The sequence below is a fragment of the Haliotis cracherodii genome, unplaced genomic scaffold, assembly GCF_022045235.1.
Source record: "Haliotis cracherodii isolate W230 unplaced genomic scaffold, xgHalCrac1.p SCAF_20, whole genome shotgun sequence".
NCBI classification, from domain to species: Eukaryota; Metazoa; Mollusca; class Gastropoda; order Lepetellida; family Haliotidae; genus Haliotis; species Haliotis cracherodii.
The window spans coordinates 17,284,948-17,308,396 of NW_027266276.1; the positions used below are offsets into that span (position 1 = coordinate 17,284,948).

General features: G+C 38.1%; 1 protein-coding gene and 1 pseudogene across 3 annotated transcripts in view; one reads left to right on the forward strand and one right to left on the reverse strand.

Annotated features, from left to right (window-relative positions):
* The window catches only part of LOC139470369 (testicular acid phosphatase homolog), a 36,363-nt gene extending 26,412 nt beyond the window's left edge, over window positions 1–9,951 (reverse strand). For 2 of the 3 annotated variants that reach the window (XM_071252766.1, XM_071252768.1), the window contains exons 1-3: window positions 9,683–9,951; window positions 5,557–5,652; window positions 4,367–4,453 (exon numbers count right to left, since the gene is read on the reverse strand). In XM_071252766.1, coding sequence (XP_071108867.1) covers window positions 4,367–4,453; window positions 5,557–5,652; window positions 9,683–9,841 — 342 coding nt within the window. In that variant the 5' untranslated portion in view covers window positions 9,842–9,951. The remainder of the gene's footprint in view (window positions 1–4,366; window positions 4,454–5,556; window positions 5,653–9,682) is intronic. The other variant, XM_071252767.1, reaches the window with a different exon arrangement.
* Window positions 9,952–21,649: 11,698 nt separating this feature from the next.
* LOC139470293 (uncharacterized) lies at window positions 21,650–23,192 on the forward strand (annotated as a pseudogene).
* The last annotated feature ends 257 nt before the right edge of the window (window positions 23,193–23,449 follow it).

Sequence of the window (23,449 nt, forward strand, 5' to 3'; positions counted from 1 at the left end):
GGGTTGTCGGTAGTTGCGATCTTCAGCGACACAATAAGCTATAATTCATGTCGGGCTGAGTCTTATCAGCTATTAACCCTGACTGCTGTGTCTATTTTTAGCTACACAATTATGCATCAGCTATGACCTATTACGTATCAGCTTGCAACATAAATAGCGATGACTCAACTGCTCACCAGTGGAGGTGTGATTAGCATTTAGACAATTAGACCATGAATCTGTGCAGATTTACATTCATGGGAAAACCAATTCAATGCAACCGACGTTGCATATATACTGTATATACTGCGGAATTCATGCTTATAACATCAGACAAGAAAATGTAAATTATATGTGTTCTGTATGTGGGATTGGGGTCAAAGGTCGTTATTGTTTATGTAAGAAACACGGGTGCTGATAGGGTCAGGAACCAGATTATTTACGCTAGGAGGAGAGATTACATCAACGAGAGGAATGGGTTGGGGTGAATACATGTTTAGATATATGAAAAAACAACCATTTAGACATTTGACTCATTTTGCATATACCATTTTGCATATATTAAAATTTGAACATTATTGTAATCAAATGCCAGCACCGTACATAATTTACGGTGACTTCAAAGCAAACCTATAGAAAATACCGAACACAATACTACGTACAAAAATTCAAGAACATATTCCTTGTGGGTTTGGATATATAGTTGTAAGGTATGATGGGAAAACAGACCAGCCTGTGATTTACAGAGGTCCCAATGCAGCAGAAAAGTTCCTAGCATATCTACAAAATGGAGAGAGAACAATCAGGGAAAATTTATTGCGTAAGAAACCCATGTGTATGACGAGGGATGATTGGAGGGCCTATAAGAGGTTAACGACTTGTTATGTTTGTAATAAACCCCTCAATGGGGATTCCTTAAGATATCATTGCCATGTCAGGGGTAATTATCGGGAAGCCGCACATAACGAGTGTAACTTGAAACTAAAAATGAATTCTCAAACAATACCCATCCCTGTTGAGTTTCATAACCTTAGAGGATATGATTCTCATCTCATCATGCAAGCTATCTCAAAGACTGACGGCGGCTTAACGTGCATTCCTAATAATATGAGAAAATACATATCATTCTCGTTGACTAAAACTAAAAATTATACGGAAGGGATGGGAAAGATTCAGATGGGAAAAGTAACGGGCTTAGATTCATTGACTCCGTACAGTTTCTGTTATCTTCCCTTGACAATTTAGCTAATGCGAACAATCCCGATGACTCTGCAATAACAAATCAAATACTGAACAGACAACACAGCATTTGTTGCTGAGAATAGGTGTATATCCTTATGAATATATGGATGATTGGTCTAATTTTGACGAAACTAAATTACCACACCTTGAATCATTCAATAGTAACTTAACGGAATCTAAAATAACCAATGCCGATTATGAACACGTTCTGACGGTGTGCGATAAATTAGGTTGTAAGAATTTAGATGATTATCCCGATCTGTACTTAAAAAACGATGTACTGTTACTCGTCGATATATTAGAGATATTTAGAAAGACATGTTTAAAACAATATGGCTTGGACCTGGCATGGCACTAATCCAGTCCCGGACTATCATGGGATGCATTGTTGAAGAAGACCGGTGTAGAACTAAAACTACTCACAGATTACGATATGCACTTGTTTGTTGAGAAAGGATTAAGAGGTGGTATATCCATGAAAGGTATTCTAAGGCTAATAATAAATTAGTGGAAGGATATGATCCAGGTAAACCCAATACGCACATATTATATCTCGACGCCAACAATTTGTACGGATGGGCTATGAGTCAACCTTTACCCATGGGTGGATTTGAGTGGGTTGATGTGAATGATATCCCGACAGATTCTGATGCGAATAAAGGGTACATACTAGAAGTTGACTTGGAATATATGGAAAGACCATAACAGTTATCCGCTAGCTCTTGAAAGATTAATAGTTAATAAAGATTGGATGTTGGAATATCAACACTCCTTGATGGGTAATACTAGGTTAGCTAGTGTAGAAAAATTTGTACCAAATTTGATGTAGAAGACAAAATATATAGTTCACTACAAAAATATCCATTTATATCTATCATTAGGCATGAAAATATATAAGATACACAGAGATCTAAAGTTTGATCAAAGACCTTGGATAGAACCTTATATAAGACTGAACACAGATTTAAGAAAGATGGCTACCAGCGATTTAAAAAAGAACCTATATAAGCTCATGAATAACTCAGTATTTGGTAAAACTATGGAGAATCTAAGGAAGCGTGTTGATGTTAAATTAGTCAGGTCTAATGAGGAAGAAAGACTCAGGAAACTTATAGCCAGTCCGGCTTTTAACAGAAGCAAGATATTTGATAACGACTTAGACGCACTATATATGCAGGAAAGTAATATAAAATTCAACAGACCGGTGTACGTTGGTATGAGTATTCTTGACTTGTCAAAACACTTAATGTATGACTTTTATTACAACGAACTTAAGAAGCAATATGGCCATAGATGCGAGGTGTTATATACCGACACAGATTCTTTGTTGATGGAAATACAAACCGAGGATGTGTATAAAGATATGGCAGAAAAAATAGATATGTACGACACGAACGATTACCCAAAAGATAATCCACTGCACAGTGTAGTAAATAAAAAGGTGTTAGGTAAGATAAAGGATGAATGTGCTGGGACCCCTATTACTGAGTATGTCGGGTCAAGACCTTAGATGTATTCTATAAAGAAGTCTAATAATGGGAAGGTAAGAAAAGCTAAAGGTGTTAAGAAGTATGTAGTAAAAAAACATATCAAACACAAACAGTATAAAGAAGCATTATTCAATGGTAGGACATTCAAACACGAGATGAACACTTTAAGAAGTGTTAATCACAGGATATATGGATTAAGAATGAACAAGACATCATTATCCAAGATATCTTATCTTAGATACAAAGAGATGGATTGATAAGGATTGTGTAACTACCTATGCTTATGGTTATTGTGGTAATAATGTATCATTGGGAACTATGAGCAACTCTTCTTGTACAAATCCCCGGCCCGGTCCATCTTTAAGAAGATTCAGAAGTCACAGAAGTCATCGGATGGTTTCTTCCCTATTAATCTCGTTACTTCATTATTCAGCACTGATAATCGTGTCACCCATTCAGTTGATCTTAATCGTTCCGATTCCATTTCAATCCCATACTGATAGCCAAACAAACGTTCCGCTTATGTCCGGTTAAATCTTTCAATGATAGCTTGACTACGGTGGGCCTCTTTTTCACCACGCCTGATTTCGACATCGTGGTTTGTTAACAGTTTAGTTACCGATCCCATAAACTCGCGACCAGGATCTACTTGAAATAGCTTAGGCCCTTTTAGTGGTCCGCGTTTATATATGCGACACAGTACATCAGCTACTTCTGTTGAATCTTTCAAGGTTAATGGTTCAGCCTCTTTGTAGCTACTAGCCACATCCACTGCAGTTAAAGCGTATTTATACGTTTTGCGTCTTACCTTATCATGGGGAAGAAACAAGAGGTCAGCCTGATGAACTTCATTCGTTGTAAAAAAATTAATATTGATGTTTCTTTTAATATGAATCATGGCGATAGTTGAATCACATCATCATTTTTGCATAAAAAATTCCCTCTGTAGTAGCAGTATATATATATAAATCTGGCTCCAGTGGAAGTGGTCCAGAACCAACATTACTTATACTACTTGTCGTGACATAGAATCAAGGCTCATTGTATGCACTGGGAGTCTAATGGTAGTCAAATACTGTATTCCAGTATTTTACTTATCAAGCAATACATCAATGTGGGTAGGCCCTTCCCCTGGTTGATTGTACACAACTGTTTATATGGTTACATACTAGTTTGACCAATCAAAAAACTAAACTGCCTGCAAACCCGCACTATATTTTCAAATCCAATTCTTTTACTTTTTTAAGCTTAATGTAGCGCTACATGTCATACCAACATATTTTTCATTTGACGTATTTACTAGAAGAATTATCTTTATACTTTCATCAATTTGTTAAAAAAATAATATTTTTGTCATTTACTGACAACAAACAAGATGTACAACTTTGAATTCAATCACAATGCTACAATGTTTGGTTTTTAAACATAGTCCTGAACAAATTTAATTCCCTGTCTACTGTCACAATTTGGTCACAATTGACAAAACATTTAGGTTTCTAAATCATTTTTCTTCACCTTTGATCTATTTAATGACAATACTGACAGATTGTTTATTGCCCTTGATATGTCCTTCATTTCTCCCCAAGACTACAGAGGCCCTGCAAACAATGGCCATACAAGTGCTTGTTATACAACCACAGGGGCAGACACTTCACCTGAGAATCTGTCAGAGATCCAAAATTCAGCTCTTTATAGTGGTCCCTCAAGAAGCGGCCCAAGAGAAAAGATTGGTCTGCTCCTATCTGAAACAAGAGGGTGCCAGTAGTGTCTTACAACTATCACAGCAGCTGTGATTAGCCAGTCTCACAAACCAGTGGTCGATAATTAGAACACTCATCATCAACATGAAGGTGGCAATTACATGTAATACCAATTAAACAGATGACTGCTTGAACTCAGTCTCAGTCAAAGGGTTTTGAGACAAGAAAATATCATACATGCACCTACTGACTTACAATATAAGCGCCTGCCCTTGACCCGTGGCAAGTAAATCTCATGTCTGGCCCTTAGTTTGAAAGTTGTATGGTCCTTACGACCTGTAGTAAATGTACATGTATATCATGTCTATGTATTTGTCACAATAAGTTTAAAAAGTTGAGTCAGGGCATGCAGCTTCCAAAGTCTGTGGGTCCTGATGGCAGCCTGGCATCTTGTTATATGTCAAACCCTGCCCACAATGGCCAGCTAAGTGTAGGTCATAGGTCCAACAGCAAGTAAAAACATGTTCCATATTATCAGGACCAAACAACGATACACTTGTTTCAAGCTCTGAACAGAAATGGCTCAAATCAAACAAAAATACAAAAATTAATGATTTTTCAAGACTGGTTTTAAATGTGTACAAACTAAGGGGTTGTCAAATTTGTGTTTGTCTTTATCTGATTGAGCAGGTCATTTGCTATGGCAGTCATCATTGTGCAGTCATTTCAAAATTAGAACAGCAATCTGATTGGATATCTTGTTTTCATCACGAGGGGCAGAACTCTTGCTCTACAAAAGATGGCACCGTGATTGAGCAAAACAAAGTAGTACTGACGCGGCACGTGTACAAACTAGACTCTGGCATAGGAGAGTGGACTCTCTTGCCTGGGGATAGACGTCAACTATCAAGCAGGGACAGACATCTCCAACTACTGGACCTCTGTTGATTGAACTGTCCTGAGGAATTTGTGACCTCTGATCATGCTGATTACATGGATGGTGATTAAAAATAATAATAAATACACAAAATTACATAATTGTCAACTTTACAAAGACTGTGTAGAACACAGAAACAATAATAATGTTACAGTTTACATACATCCTGAGTAACACAAGACACCCAGGAATATTCTGGTACACTCACGTCCGTCAGCATCCCCCATGCCACTGGCCAGGCGTTGTCCTTGTACTTGTCTGTGGGGTAGATTCCCAGGGGGGCCCGATCACCATGGCGAAACAACTGCCAAAGAAAGGAGAAAACTCTATTTGTAAATTTCTTAAGGAGCATGACATTGCCATCACTAGCAGGTGTGTTAGGAGACAAAAGCCAAATATCATGGTTGGAATAATCAATGTCAATAGAGATCGTGTCAGGGTACTGTTGCTTATCTGGAATAGGCCTGTGGTATAAAGAATAGTATTTATATATTGGAAGTTTATCACATAATCTGCTTCCTTGGCCTTGAGGGAAACCTGAACTAATTATTTTTGCCCTAGAGACCTGTGCAAGTCTACATAAACTACACAGTGAGCATATGGGCATCGTGAAGATGAAGGCACGCGCTCGAAGCTATGTGTGGTACCCAAGTCTTGATCATGACATTGAAATGGGCCACAGTTCACAGCTGAAATCTTCAAAGATTTTATGAAGAACAATGGAATCAAACATTCCCTCAGTCCACCCTACAACCCTTCATCGAACGGTGCAGCAGAAAGATCTGTTCAAGTTATTAAATCTGCTATGAAGAAACACATGATGTCCGTCAAACTTGACAATGGAGACAAGTCAACAAAGAAACACTCGGCAAATTTCCTATTGACTTACAGGTCAACTCCTCAGAACGGACAACTGCTGAACTTTTTCTTGGAAGACAAGTTCGTACAAGTCTTCCACTTTTAAAACCAGGCCTGCGGAAAACTGTGGAAGCAGCTCAAGAAAAACAGAAGCAATTTCACGACAATTCCATCATACTCATAGAATTTGAAGTGAATGAATCCTGCTGAGTTAGAAATTACAGAGAATCACGAGGTGAGAAATGGATTCCTGGAAGAGTACTGTAAACAGCTTTATTTCTGCGCCGTTAAAATATTGCGAATACCACACCAAAGACAATACTGCGACGAGATATTTTTGCGAGTTGCCGTGTTGAGATGACCCCTCGATTACTAAACAATAGACAGCTTCTCTCCGAAGCCAGTTAATCTGAGTTGGCCGGAAAGTTAATAATTGATAATTGACTCAACTCAGTGTCATGAATGCAAAATATATAAGAAGGATTTAAATCAAATTGCCAAATACGCATCAGTCAGAAAGCACACGTTAAATCTCCAAAGTAAGTAAGTAAGCAAATTGCAAAGGACACTGGCGCAATCAAGCGAGGTTGGAAGAAGGCATGATTACTGTGAGTTAACAGTGACACTAATTGGTCTGTTTACACGGTCATTTGTGATGTATTGTGTGACCGTTCTGCATTCATTTGTGTTATTAAACTTAAAGAGTAACTTGTGGTTCTGATTGGTGATTTCAACATTTGATGACGTGTTGCAATGAATAAAGTATGTATGTATTATTTATACTTATTTTTGCGTTTTTAATTTTTGCGATTGAGTCTCGTTCGCAAAACTCGCAATAATAAAACGGTCGCAAAAAATTTCCTGTTTACAGTAGTTAAACGCTTAGGTGAACAATGTTATCTTGATCAAACTGGAGCAAGAACCAGACATGTGCATGTTAACCAGATACTACCTTCAGTGGGACATGCAGATGAAGAACTGAGACTGTCATTACCAAATGCATTACCTTTGTTACCGGTAACAACTGGTAATACCATTCCTAGAGAGGAGACTACTCAACGCAAGCTACAACCAGCGTTAAAGCCAGCCAGCAACCTTGAATCAAGGAAGAGATAAACCTGTGACTTCAACAAATGGTTAACAGAGACGCTATCCACAGAGAACTTGAAACAAGTGCAAAGACTTGATCTTTGAACATTGTGACTTTAATGAGGACAGTTCAGGCATCTAGCATGAATTGTCAATTCACCAGTTATTCAAGCTCAGAATTTACAAGTTTTAAAAGTTGTGTTAATTCCAGTTATCAAAGTTATAATGAATGGACTTTAATATTGCTATTATTCAGAAGCCTAACATTACAGCAAGATCATAGTACACCTCCCGATTGACTGTAGAAGTATTTTTATTATTATATATATATCAATATTATTGATGGACTCTAATCTTTCATATAATCATAAGGTAAATGTTTAGAGGGGAGGAGTGTAGTGTATTCTCCTTATAGTTGTTTACATCTTGTGTGATACAGTTTCCCACAATATCCAAGTACACATTATCTCGTTACGTCAAATGATGACGTCATGTATGGATGCGATGTCCGAGTAAACTATGATGGCTTCCTTCCATATTCTGTTGTGTTTGGCATGCATACTCCCGAGCATAAATGTGTGAATACATGACAGTAGTATTATACTTAACCTTAATTTCCTAATACATCAGAAATAAAAAGGGGAAAAGGCAATACTCTAAGTAGTTGTGAGCCAGTAGACAATTATATTTTATAATTTTCAGGTAAATGTTTGTTTCGATTTGAATGTTTACCTCGTTTTGTCAGAGACCATGTAATATTGTAAATGAAAAACTTAAAGTGTTATCATGTTAGCATAGCTGTACTAACCTCCCAAATGAGGATAGGTCTTTCAGCGGAAATATCTCACGTGCTGTGGGATAGGGGAGGGGATACTGAACATGTATTCTGTTTGATCAATGAGCTAGGGCTGGGATGAGTCCAAATTTACTACCCGGGTACCCACACCCCTATTGCCCGACCCTACCCGGATACCCGTGTAGAAATATTGAAATTTCCTCTGATTATGTAGGATAGATGGTAGCATTTACGTGGTTAATGTCTCCTTACTGATGTGTTAGTTCGCTTGGGACAGCACGTTTCAGATCTTGCCCCACGTGCGGGCACGTGCATTGTCGGATGCATGCTGACTTAGTGTTTACAGTCGTGGGTCGTATGGTAAGAGCGCTCCGATTGGTTGAAGACAGACTATATTAGCCAGTGGCTGCACCATTTAGACGTGTTGACCCAGAGGTTACGTGTCCTTGCGAGTATATAAGAGATAGGCGAGAATGCTCTCATTGTCTTGCATGATTGGGAAGATCATTACAGGTGAGGGAGACCACACCAAATTACCGTGTTCGGAGGATGAACAATTCCCCAATCCCTAGTGATTTTAAGCAATAAAGATCTAAATTCTGTGGCAACTTTAGAATTACTGGGTAAATTGTTAGAAAGCTGGGTTGGACGGGTGGATTTAATCAGGAAATAATGTCAGCTATGTGATGTAGCTACATAGACCGATTGTGTTTGGAGGTTTGAAAGGGTGGTTTGTTTTCATAGACTGTGTTAAGGATGTTGTAGGGATTAAAGTGGGTTAGTGAGGGGTTTACTTTAGGCTGCTTTTGAGTTTTATTTTGAGGGTATAAGTAAGTAGGATTTTTGAGTTAATAATGTAAATTTTAATTAGGAATAGGTTTGATTGATTTGTAATTGTTGTTGAGTTCGTATTTATATTTTGATACAGTTGGGTTTTTTCGTTTAGTTTATTTTTCTGTAATAAACTGTTGAAACTTGATTATATTTTGTTGTGAATCACCTCCCTACATCCAACGAACTGAGGTCGTAAAGGACAGACAGAGGGACCATAGGTCCACTTTATTTTAGTATTTTTGACATTAATATCTTCAGAATAAAAGAAACACAACGCAAAGTCATGGTGTCTTAAAGTGCCCAAAGCCTGTCCTGTTACACCCGCTATAGGTCTCATAAGGTAGGTACAAACTGTCCGATTGAGAAAAGTTTGACCGTAATCCTGGCAAAATGTGTTTAGATACACGTTTAAAACGATCTGGTGTATACACTGAAGTTTACTGAAGTTTTATTTTTTATTCAAACACAAAAGTCAGAAGGAATGGGCGTAGTGGTCAGAAAAAACTGAACATTAGCGATAGTGAAACCATATATAGTTCTAGATATTTTTTGTCTTTAAAAAATATATCACGTGACTAACCACGGGTCCGGGTAGTCCTGTGGGTACCCGGGTACTACTCATTACCCACCCGACCCGAGTACCCGAGTACCCGAGTTACCCGCCCCAGCCTACAATGAGCCATAGATTATCTAGACTTAGGGCTGCCGTTATCCCAGTACCGCGTTGTCAATGATTTACCTATTTATTTCAACTTACAATCTGCACTAACGACAGCGTTGCATTTCCCGTGTCGCTTGGCACATCTCCATTCACGCTCTCGTAGGTTGAAATGATGCATATGAATGTCAGGGCAATCAAACAGGCATGAGGAAAAGCAGAATTGTCAAGATGAAAGGCTTTCGAAAAACTTAACATCGCCGCTTGTTAGTCGCAATTGGGTTCTTTCAAATCCTTGGCCAGTACAAAAGGTACTTCCCAAACAGTTTTCCTTTCCTCTGTGTTTATTCTCGCTCACGTGCCTTACTTCCGTATTCCCACCCAAAGGGACTTAACTCCCAAATTGTTACACCTGCTTGCCTCCAGTCAAATCTTAATTCACACCCAGATGCATTGACAGAGATTTTATGTGCGGATGTGTGTGTGTCATGGGTTTCAACCCCCGTTTTGAAATATACAAGTACGAAACACCCTTATCTAACTTCTTTGAGAGACATTTAGACGGCAAAACACCACCGATTTCTCGGGCGAAAACGGTACTTCATTTGGCGAAAACGGCACCTCTTTTTTTACTAACGATCGTTAAGGACGATTCTATATGCTTTATTCGTGCATTAATGCGTTCTTGTGATGTCGGCTGTCCGCAGAGAAGGGACTAGGGAGATATATGTATGGAAAATCTATAAAATTGCTATTTATTTCCTACTTAGGCCTACTAAATAAATATTAAATATACTGTATACATGTAGTCCAATTTTTTTGACATTTCAGCCAGATTCATGAAACAACTGGTTTGAGAATCTGCAATGGTATCTAGGCTTGGTGACGACGCAGGACGTGGAAAAATAACATGTATAGCTAACGACGGTAAGAGAGAATTAAGTCGACTACATTTTGCCTACAGAACATTCCTTTGCATGCTTTACATCGTTTCCAGTCTGTGATCAAGTAGAATCTTTACATTTGCCAGTTGCTTCTTACCAAAGAAATGGTACATATACTAATACATATGAACATTTGTCACTATAAAACAACGATACTTATGGAAAGATGACTTCATAGACGAATACACTACTAAATGGACTAAACCACCTGCTTCATTTCTACAGGATTTCTATTTCATCCACCTGCTTCATTTCTACAGGATTTCTATTTCATCCACCTGCTTCATGTCTACAGGATTTCTATTTCCAACTGACTCTGCAAAGCATTGATAACGCGGCTTCAATGTTTACAAACACGATGACAACTTGTGCAAGCTCCAGCGGCAGGATTCTCACAACTCGTGCGAACAATAGATTAAGGGGAGGGAACTGGTATGACCAGGAATGTCGGGAAGCACGTGCAATCACTCGTCGACGGCTTCGTGCATTCCATTCCAGTAACAGGAAATTTGTCAGACAGCAATTACAAATCAGCTCGAAAATATTATCAAGACTTATAAATGGATGATGCATTTATTATGTTTGTTGATAAATTAAAAGTAGCCTTCTGCGGACACGACAGTAAATAGTTCTGGTTCCTCCTATCGTGTACACCATACCATAAAATAAACTGAATCACACCCAAGGACAGGATATGTCACTTTGGGACTTTGATTGGAGGCATGGGTGATATTGATGACTATATTGATTTCTATACAACTATCGACGATAGACTTTGTAAATTCATTATCCGAGGAGCGTATTAAAAATTCAGTTGATGAATGTACATTTATGACATCCATGATATGAATCTGGAAAATCACCTGGATATTGTGGTTTGCCAATTGAATTTTTCAAAAATATGCCCCAAACCCTGTATCGAAATGTTATTACAATTATATAATGTTGTCCTGCGGACGGTAATTTATCCCGACCATTGGACACATGGTGTTATCTTGCCTATTTAGAAGAAATGACGCTCCAATGATCCGGGAAACTATAGACCTATCAGATAACTGTAAGTTGCAGGGAAAATATTTGCAAAACTTATCTGCTCTAGATTAACATCATGGGCTGATATTGCGGATAAAATAATACAGGAACAGGCGGGTTTTCAGAAAGGGTTTCAGACATCAGATGATATACATATTTCGAATACTATAATACAAAAGTATTTGTCTCAGAAACGTGGTCGTTTTTGTTGTGCATTTACATACTGGGCGGCAAAAGAAAGTATAGGTCGAGTTCCATGATCGATAAAAAAATAACAAGAAGAGGTTTTGTTTGAATTATAATATAATCTAGTGAGGGGTAACAAATGATTGATCACCCACAGTTTGAATGAAATTGTGCAATCACAGGTAATGTAAGCTCAAGGTAAATTTAATAATAGTGGGGTAAGACATTTCATTTTCAAAAGTTGTCTGAAATGTCATAAAAAAATTGTCAGACAAACTACAAGTTCATTGTCGACACAGTTGCCTTCAATAGCGTGTATGACCTCCAGCTGCCTCAATGCATGCTGTGATACGCCGCCTCATCGATGACGTCAGTCTTCTGATGACGGGAGGCTGATGGCGTGCTCTAATCTGTCTGTCAAGATGGTCCCACAGATGTTCAATAGGATTCATATCGGGTGAGTTGGCAGGCCAGGGCAAAACGTCAACGTTCTGCTGGTTTAGAAAGTTCCGAGTCAGTCTTGCAGTATTGGGCCTGGCATTGTCGTGTTGAAACAATATCCCCTGCTGTTAGTTTTGTAAGAACGGAAGCACAACTGGCTGCAACACTTGGTCACTGTACTGCACAGCGTTCAGGTTTCACTGTATAATCACCAAATCAGTCTTCTGATTTCCACAAATACCGCCCACACCATGACACCTCCCCCACCGAATGGATGCATGGACCTCTCGAATACACGCCGGAGCCAAACGTTCCCCTCTGCGTCGATAAAGTCGTTCTCTGCCGTCATTTCGAAACAGGTTAAACCGACTTTCATCAGTAAACAGCACTCGACGCCTATTTCTCACTTGCCAGCGTCGAACCTGCCTCGCCCATCGCAATCCCAGGCGTCGATGTTGAGCAGTCAGTACCATTCCTCGGAAAGGACGATACGCTCGGATTCCAGCAGCAGGAAGTCGTCGTAGTACTGTACGTTGGCTAATGGGATGTCCCAACGCTGTTGCTGCCGTCGCCGTTACGAATCTCTTTCGCAGGTGAATGAGCCGTATCTGACCGTCTTCCAGTGGTGTTGTCACTCGGGGTCGTCCGGTTCTAGGCCTGTCCTGTGTCCTCCCTGTCTGCCTGTACCGTTGAATCAGCCTGGCTACTGTCAATGGTGTACAACCAAACCTTCTGGCAATTTGGACCTGTGTTGCCCCCATTTCGGCCATACCGATGGATCTCTCGCTCTGCTCCTGTGACAGTCGTGGCATTTCTTTTGTGTGCTTTCATCACGTGTGGTTATACCCTGCAGACGATTGCATTTTACAACTAACATGAACGTGCAGTTAATGCCATAGGCGGGAAACCTGTGGTGGCGCGTTCGGGTGAGGTGTTTTTTGGTACCTGTTCCTTGGCAGTCATATTCCCAATACCCACTTTCCACTAGTTATCGCTGTTTTAAGGAAAATTACAAATTGCCGACCTATACTTTCTTTTGCCGCTTAGTTTAGATTTGAAGGCTGCCTTTGACTCAGTTTACAGAAATGGTTTATTGTATAAACTTTGGTATGGTGGGGTTAAAGGTAGTCTGTATAGGTTAACAGAAGATATGTACGAACACATTAAAGCTTGTATTTCAATGGATGCTGGATATACATACTTATATGTAAATATGGATTGAGGCAGGGATGTCAAATGTCACCTCTTTCTTTTTTCTTTTTTTTTATATCAATGATATTGTAGACTTTTTGAGTTCTGATGGACAAACAGGAGTTACCCATGGACCAATTGGAGTTGTTTCTACTGCTGTTTGCTGACGATATTGTCATTTTTGATTTCACACCAGTTGGCCAACAAAAGCGTTTAGATTAAATTGTTATTCATTGTAACAAATGAAAATTGAAGGTTAACATTAATAAAAGTAAAATCTTTGTTTTTAGAAATGATGGACCATTGCGGTTTTATATCTTGCTATAAACATCTGGGTGTAATTTTTCCTCAGCTACGTCATGGTAGTTAACTCCAAAAACATTAGCGCAACAAGCTTGGAAAGTTATCCAAATATTGCAATGTAAATCTTTTATGTTTAAAAAACTTTTTATTAGTATACAGCTTCATATCTTTGATATTAAAATCATGCCAATTTCATTATATGGATCTGAGGTATGTGGTTTCCACCCATCCCCATTGATATAATTCATGACAGGTTTTATAGATTAGCATTGGGTCTTAAACGTCAAAACCCCGAATAATACTGCGAGAGGGGATGTTGGGAGATTTTCTGTGAAGGTTTTCAATATAAGAGAATAATCACTTATTGGTTGCCATTGCTGAGCCAAAAATCCAATACACCATTTGTACATTCGCTGATGAGTGAGTATGGTTTTACGCCGCTTTTAGCAATATTCCAGCAATATCAAGGCGGGGGACACCAGAAATGGGCTTCTATTCGCTGATGAGTGAGTATGGTTTTACACCGCTTTTAGCAATATTCCAGCAATATCAAGGCGGGGGACACCAGAAATGGGCTTCTATTCGCCGATGAGTGAGTATGGTTTTACACCGCTTTTAGCCAAATTCCAGCGATATCAAGGCGGGGGACACCAGAAATGGGCTTCTATTCGCTGATGAATGAGTATGGTTTTACACCGCTTTGACGTAAATTGTAATACGCAAATTGTAATAAAAATTGACGTAAATTGTAATAATCTCTACTTGCGGTAAAATGTAATAAATTCTTACGTAAATTGTAATAACCTTACTACCGTACAGTCCAAGATTCCAATTGACTAGAAATGATCTTTGTCAGTTGAGCTTGCGTTTCACATGTACAATTCGAGAAATACTGTGTATGATGACAAACGTACAAAACTGTTGAGTTAGGGATGGTTGGTATAGGCTTTGTCGTACAATCGTCGTTAAAGGGTGGTGTCAACATCGATAAATTTAAATGACTGAAAGATCCATCCTCGGGTTCAAAATGATGGGTTACACAACCTTTTCGACAAATAACTTAATTGTGACATATTGTTCAATACTCTTATAAGGCTATTCAAGATGTTTTTTGCATGACTTGCTTCAACAGTACTTTGACCAGTCCGACACGACTGAACGAGTGATGACGAAGGGTACAAACACAGGCTGGTCAACCAGTGTGTCGATTTGCAGTGGAAACGCTATACGAGTTGATAAGGAGTGCATGATCCTTTTCTTGAAACAAACGAGGGAATTTAATCATGTAAATACAATTCATTTTATTTTGACGAAGAATTCAAATACAACAAATGAGTTGACAGATCCCGTGCATACACAAATAACATCCGGTATCTTCGGATAACTCTTGCACAGTTTCAAAGAGTATACGAATTATCATAAATTTCTTGCAATCAATTGCTGAAATATATCTGCTTTTATCCAAATAGAAAGGAATTGAAACTTTATAATGAAAATATGTTTGTCACTAAAGTAAATTTTCTCTTTGACCTTGAAACGTACTAGAAAATCATTAAACTCGACAATCGTTATGATTTCAGGGGATTATTGTCCGTCTCAAATTAGTGATAAAAAAAGAAAACGTATTATCTACGAAGAATATACTTATGCCTTCGTTGGACATACTTTTATCTACGTAGAAGATACGTTTATCTAATGTATTTGCTACATTCTAACTCGTATATCTGCAGGTTTGTGTTTATATGTTATCTTTTAAAATATCTTACTTTGTTCATTTGTTACATTTTGTATAACCTTTAATTGCTCATATCAGCATTTTTGTGGGACCTCTCACAAAGTAGTGTCACTCATCTTTCACTTGGAACTATATGTAGAAGTGCAGTCATAGATCTGATACCAATGACATATAGAGGTCGTATTTACTGGCACACACACACACACACACACACACACACACACACACACACACACACACACACACACATACATACATCAACACACACACAAACACACACATACATACCTACCTATGTGTGTGTGTGTATGTATGTATGTATGTATGTGTGTGTTTTTGTGTGTATATGTATGTTTGTGTGTATGTGTGTATGTACATGTATGTGTGTGTATATACTGATGAGGGCATAGTATCAGGGATAAATATGATTTGGTTTCTTAGTCACTATTCTTTTCATCTGAATGTTAAGAAGGTATGCTATAATTTCAATAATTTATTACAGTGCTTGATGTTAGCTGGAATTATTTTAATCCTCTTAAAACCCCAGAGAAGATTATTCTGAGGTAATTTTTGTCCGTATATAAGTCAGAAATTAGTGATAACTTATGAAAAACGTAATTATCTGTTTCGAAAATTATGTACCGCATTATACGTGAGGTGCCAAATTTGTTATCAAGGTTGCTTGGCGCAATCCACCAAAGTTTGCCGAGTTTAATGATCTTAGAATACTCTTTGTGTAAGGTCAAAGAGAATATTTACGTTAATGACAAAACCCTTTTCATTAAAGATTATCCATCCTTTCAATTTTGATCAAAACGGATATATTTCAGCAATAATTGATTGCAACAAATTTATTATACATTATGATGCTCTTTGAAACTCAACAAGACATGCCTGAAGAAACCGGATATTATTTGTGTATACTTTGAATTATGACTTCGTACTGTTATCATGATGGATTCTGTTTTTGTTGTTGGGGCAAGGAGTTATTATCCAAGCAAAAGTTGTCAGTAAGTTGTTGTTAGTTCTTTATGACATATGAAAGGAATCCAGACAGTTACATTTATTCATTTATTTCATTAAATATACTTCTTCCTATGAAAGGAAATATTTTATGTTATATTAATGATCCATATGTTAATTATACTTTGCTACAAATATTGCATAAGTTAACATGGTTTGCATTTATTTATTATTATTTCTTTATCTGTGAGAAGTTCACAGAGATCGAGAATACACAATATCTAATAGTATATGCAATGTAGGTAAAGAATATCCACGCCCCTCTTTTGATATTAATAAAAACATTGTATATAATGTTATGTATTAAGTATTCTCCTTTCCCATGCATGGGAAATCTATGCTGCATTTGCTGACGACTGTTGTTTTTCCTTTGACATTGCACAGGAGATCTGTCACTCATTTGTTATATTTGAATTCTTCGTCAAAATATAATGTATAAATACGATTGAATTGTCTCGTTTGTGTCAAGGAAACGGTCATGTGCTCCTTATCAAATTAAGTAAACCTCCAATGTAAATCGACATAATTTCAGGGTCCGGTTGCACAGGGCTCTCTTCGGTAACTCGTAACTCAATGTTATTGCAATGGACTCCTAGCTAAGCTACTATTGGATGATAAATCAATCAACATATTTGTCGAATAGACGTACCCGAGGATGGATCTTTCAGTCGTAAATTTGTGTACAGTTGCTAGAGTATCATTCTAACAATACAGACATGACTCAAGCTGCACGTAAAATAATTGATAAAGGTAGTCCTTGTGGGTTCACATACCCACATGTAAATCGCCCAGGACATTGTCATTATTTGCTTTACACCCTCCGTTAAAAAATTGAAACTTGAATAATAATAAATTGATATTATGTATATGAACATGTTTAAATCAGCTTGCACACAGACTACTGCAGAATGACATCATGTGTCATCCATTTGCTAGTTTAGTTTAGTTTAAACATGTTTTATTCACACAACAAAATGGAAATTGTATTGGGGACAAGTTCTTGCAACTTAGTAAACCCCTCTCCGCATAAAATATGTACAGATATACAGTTGCAAAATAAATAAATTTGCTTCAGTCAGTAGAAGTCATACTTTCCACATTTACACATCAATATATTTGTGTAAGTTTGTTACGTTATAATTATTCCATTGTGTATATTACTACCTACTTTACCAATTGAAATATGATTCCATTAGGTTAAATATGAACAATTATGATGAAAATCGTCAATAGGATATATTACAATTAAGTACAAAAAACACAGAGTATTTCTCAAATAAATAAGAAAACTAAGTTCATTCTAGTAATTAATCTTCTTCTGGACAACCATAGAAATGAAATTCCAATGCGTTTATATATACATATAATTATACAACAATGTACGATAACGACCTCAATCCTTCCCCCACACCCATACTTTAATGACGATTGTACGATAAACCCTGTACCAACCCTGACAAGGATAGGTTCTAGTCATTTAACACCTTTGACACTAAACTTATAAGGTTATTACAATTTACGTAAAACGTTATTACATTTTACCGCAAGTAGAGATTATTACAATTTACGTCAATTTTTATTACAATTTACGTTAATACAATTTACGTCAAAATTATTACAATTTGCTGCAAGTATTTCACTTTACCTTTTTATTACCATTCACGTCGTAACAAACATTGCTCGCAAAGGTACATGTTCCCGGTATCAATACTATGAGTGTTTTGCGTTCTACACGTACACACATGAACAGAATCAATCACTTATACGTAATAAAATACCCTTCAGATTTACATGAACTTCATAATGATTCCTATCACCTTCAAATCTAGTATATTTTATAATAAATAAACAATGTTATTCTGTTATCTGCTGCAATACTGAATTTTAAGGGTCGCGTCCATAATATGTTAAACATTTAGAGACTGTAAATATGTGTTTAGTGTTTCAGTCCCAAAAGGAACAAAGTGTTTGGGTGTTTTAAATCAACAGATTAATGGGGGCGAGAGTGCCCACTGCTAATGTATATACAAAGACAATATTAGATGTCTAATTATTTGCTGAGATAATGATAATGATAAGATCGTATGCAAATTATTTGCTCTCACTTAATGATACACTGTTTGGGACAAAGCGTCAATGGCGTAATTGTAAGAGCTGAGATAATTGAGAGTGGTTTTTCTCTGTTATATATTTGTACGTGAAAGGCAGTTGCATGCTGGTAATTGTGATCTAGAAGAACATTGTGAAACAATACGTGGTGTTCTTAGGGTGATGTCTGGTTAGAAGACAACTTTCTCCACATTGCTGACACATATGGAAATGTTGAAGAACTGGTCAGTTTGGATTGAGCCCCCAAGAAGTGTCCCTAAACTCCAGCTCTACAAGTACAAGACACCAGTCACCCTGGATGGCCTAGGCTATGTCCAGGCTTCCAACACTGACAAGCCAGCTACAATGCTCCCACCTACAGAAGATGCTTTCAAGCAACACATGTCATCTGCAGTGACAGGTCATATGTCGTCTACAGAAAGAGTCCTTGCCTCCTGGCTGGACTGCCACGTACAGAACACGGCCCAGCTCTGGCTGCCAAAACTCTGCACATGATGGTGAACCTGGAGGCTTGAGTGACAACGACAGTGACTAGATGCAACTTACTGCATTGGAGAAAAAGAACGGATTTGTTACTGAGTTACTGATAATATTAAAGCAATTGCAGATAAGTGCTTTACATTGACACTTCAAAGTAAGTCAATATGATCAGCAGTTATAGTATATAACATCGGCGATATTAACATGATAGATAGAATTGCAGGTCGAAACCTAAATTTTGACATTCAAACTTCTCATACATTCCGAAGTGAAGATGAAATATTATCATTTTCCTGTTTTAGCGGCCATCTTGGGGGCCATATTGGATAACGTTCACTAAATTTTCAAACATTTATATATACCTGCATTAATTGTGGAATTCTGTATAAGCCCCTAAATCGCTCAGGCAGATATTGAGATATCACACGACATGATTGTCAATATAGACGTTACATTATCTTCAGATAGGTCGCAGCATGGGACTGACCCTTCCTGACTACAAAATTGTTGATGTTGGAGTGGTTAGAACAGGCTTGCTCTCCGAACTGTAATTTTTTTAACTTGGGGAGGAATTCCTCAATGACAATGTCCTTGTCATCTGTAGGATGGTTGTGTATATCGCGCTATATGTTGTGATACGGTTGTATAAGTGTTGAGTGCACATTAACTGACACAATAGCGAGCACCAAGAAGGGTCATCTCAAAACATAAATCATTAAATTCATACTGTGAATCACTACTGGCTGAATCTACAGATATGACAATGCTGACTTGGCCAGGCCATTCCTTGATCAGTAGGCCAGCTCCATGTTACTATAAATGTCTAAGGTGTCCACACATCTCTATCCCAGGTTGCAATACTCACCTAGCCAAGCAATCGTTCACACCTTACCTCATGACCGCTCTGTTTGAACGTAGTGTCAGTGTACTTTACCGATATCACCTTTGACAATATCACAATGATATCGCAGTGAACGCACTATGTCATAACCACGCTGCCTCATATAGCTGTCAACCTCATAATTAGGCACTGTTTTATTAGTATTTATAATTGCATAGTTTAGTAGCCTTTTTCGGCAATGCACTATTGTTCCTTGAAGCAATGACACCATATTGACTTTGCAGTATGTGACTTTGGATGAATGTGCTCTATCTGATTTTTTGCAATTTTCTCAAAGACACAAACTTGTCTCAAATAAAACTTCTGTAAATCTCTACGTATTACACTTCTTTGAAAACTTTTAGTGATATATTATTTCTTTCGTTTGAGGTACGAATAAGAAAGAAATTACTTTCTCCTACCCTAGGAAAGTACAATATGGTGTTGTGTAATAGTAGAGGGCGCTTATAAGGGGCTATATAAGGTCAAGCATGTATAGAGTGGTCATTCTCGCTTGCAGTGCGCCACTGAAAACTTTACTTTTGTTATGGAAGCCCAAACACCTATCAACGACAAGTTAGACGCCATTTTGAAACAGTTGAATTCATCTAAAGAAGAGATAGCGAAAAGTATAGATGAACGATTAGATCTTAGAGTTGCTGGTTTAAGAGAAGAATTATCAAAGACAAACAAGGAGCTACAGAAACTGAAAGCAGAGAAAGATTACTTATGGTCACGCGAGGGGAATCGCATTCAATATTCTTTTAATGAAGAGACTTTATAGACATTTAAACAAATTGAATTTGGAATTCAGTACGGTAAGAGCGATTACGTATCTGAGTTAGTCAAGAACGAGATAGCTAGGATCGAGAACAGAAACAAACACATAAAGATTGCAGATTCGTCCGAGGGAGGCTGGGAGACCGTGAGGAACTACGTGTCCCGTGAATTGGCTGACGACTCCGACGATGACCGTCGAATCACGAGGGCCGAGAACAAAGCCCTCAAGAAAATCAAGGCCAAGAACGTACGTAAAGCACGTGCGCGTCCATATAGATATGGACCACGACCCAGTCCAGCGGTCAGCGACAGCACGCACGGTCAGTCTGCTGCTGGTCGTTCTCAGCTTTTTCGTACCCGTGGAGGTCAGAGGTCAACAGGGGGCTGCTTTCACTGCGGTGACTTCTCACATTGGAGACGACATTGTCCACTCGCCAACGGCCAGACCCAGCCCAAGCTCAACTCTGACAAACAATCAACGAGGTTAAGGTCATCACGAAGAAACCGGGACAAAAGTTAAGCGTAGTTTTGAATCTTCTTCACTCAATAATGATACATTTAGAATTACAACCGATTATTATGAGTATGAGCAGGGTCAGGCTGAGATTTGCGTGAAGAATAGACTTAAAGAGAATGTTTCTTTTTGGACGTATATCGGAGCAACAGATTTTGTGTTAGACATTATTGAAAACGGGTACAAGATTCCGTTTTACTCAACTCCTCCAGTGATGGATAAGAAAAATAACAGATCTGCTATTAAAAACATGACTTTGTTGATTCGGCCATTCAAGATTTAGTACATAAAGGTCTCGTAGATGTTTGTGACGTAAAACCTCGTAGTGAGCCCTCTATCAGTCGCTACAAAATCGTCAGGGAGGAAAAGACTTATTCTAGACGTATCTATTATAAATAAACATGTTTGGAAAGCTTCAGTGAAGTATGAAGATTGGAGATCAGCTTTGATGTATATTGAAAAAGGAGATTGGTTATCAAAATTTTACATTCATTTTGCCTATCATCATATAGACATTTATCCTGCACATACTGACTTTTTAGGATTTGCGTTGGGGGAAGGTCAGAATCGCATATTCTACAAATTTCTAGTTTTGCCCTATGGCTTAACAACCGCCCCGTATGTTTTCACGAAAGTTACAAGGCAATTGGTTAAATACTGGCGGTTTCAAGGTCATAAGGTTGTAACTTTTTTGGATGATGGAGTTGTCTGATAAAGCGAAAGATTGTGCAATGTCTACAAGTGGTTCTATAAAGAATGACTTAATCAAATCAGGATTTGTTCCGAAAGTAGAAAAATCTTTGCGGGAGCCACAACAATGCATTGAGTGGTTAGGTCTTATCATTGAAACTAAAAGCATGTCTTTGACAGTTCCGGCCAGAAGATTGGAAAAAGTTCTGAAAATGATAGATCGTTTGTTAGACATAGGCGTTCAAAGCAAGGTTTCTGTGAGAGATATTGCATCAGTGATTGGTCAAATTATTTCTATGAAAATGGTTACTGGCTCAGTGTGTCAACTGATGACTCGGTCTATGAGTATGCAAACATTAGATGTATCATCATGGAACGAACGTATCAGCTTGAATGAAGTTAGTTTGCGCCAGTTACAGTTTTGGAAAAGTAACATTCATAAGCATTCACAATGTACTTTATCAGAAACACAAGGTGTGACTCGTGTTGTATATAGCGATGCAAGTGCTTCGGGATATGGTGGTTACTGTGGAAACCAGAGGGCTCAAGGTCAATGGTAACGTGACGAGGCAAAACAAAGTTCAACTTGGAGAGCGGTTAAGTTTGTATTACATGCTTTATCCAGATTTCTAACATCCCAGAGGGTAAAAATGGTTTATTGATGACAGCAATGTGGAATCCATAGTGTCTAAAGGAAGTATGAAAGCAGATTTGCAAGAAATTGCTTTAGAGATATTTGATTTATGTGTGTCACATGCTATTCATCTGGAGATTCAATGGATACCCAAATCAGAGAATCAGAAGGCAGATTATATCAGTAGGATTGTAGATTATGATGATTGGGGTATAGCTACCCAAATTTTCAATGAGCTCGAACGAAAATGGGGTAAATATGACATCGATAGATTTGCCACGCACTACAATTGTAAAGCTGTCAGATTCTGTTCACGGTTTTGGAATCCTGGGTGTGAATACATCGATGCGTTCACACAGAGTTGGGATAGTGTAAATAACTGGGTAGTTCCCCCTGTGTACCTCGTGAGTAGAGTGTTGAAACACATGAAATGGTCAAAAGCGAAAGGTACTTTGATAGTTCCGGCGTGGTATTCTGCAAATTACTGGCCATTATTGTGTCCTAACGGTATCTTCATACCACAAGTGTTGGATTGCTGTTATCTACCTAGAGAAAGAGAGGCTTACGTGCCAGGTAGATGTCAAAGGGGAATATTTGGTATTGAGCATTTGCATTTTAACATGTTGGCGTTGCAAATGCAATTTTGATGTTTATGTTTACAGATGTGTTTACTCGTGCTTATGTTTCTGAGTTGGAGATGTTGCCTGGAACTGCCAGGGATTTAGCTGACCAGATTCCGGACTTGTTGAATTGTGCTCGAGCTGATTCTACTAGCAGGAAGTACCATTACGGATTTAAAGCGTGGCAAAGGTGGGCTAATTCAAACAGCATATGTGTAGACGTTCCTGTTCAGCCTTTGTATTGTGCTATTTATCTTGTTGCTGTAATGCAGCGTAATGATTTGTTTTCATCAGTTCAGACTGC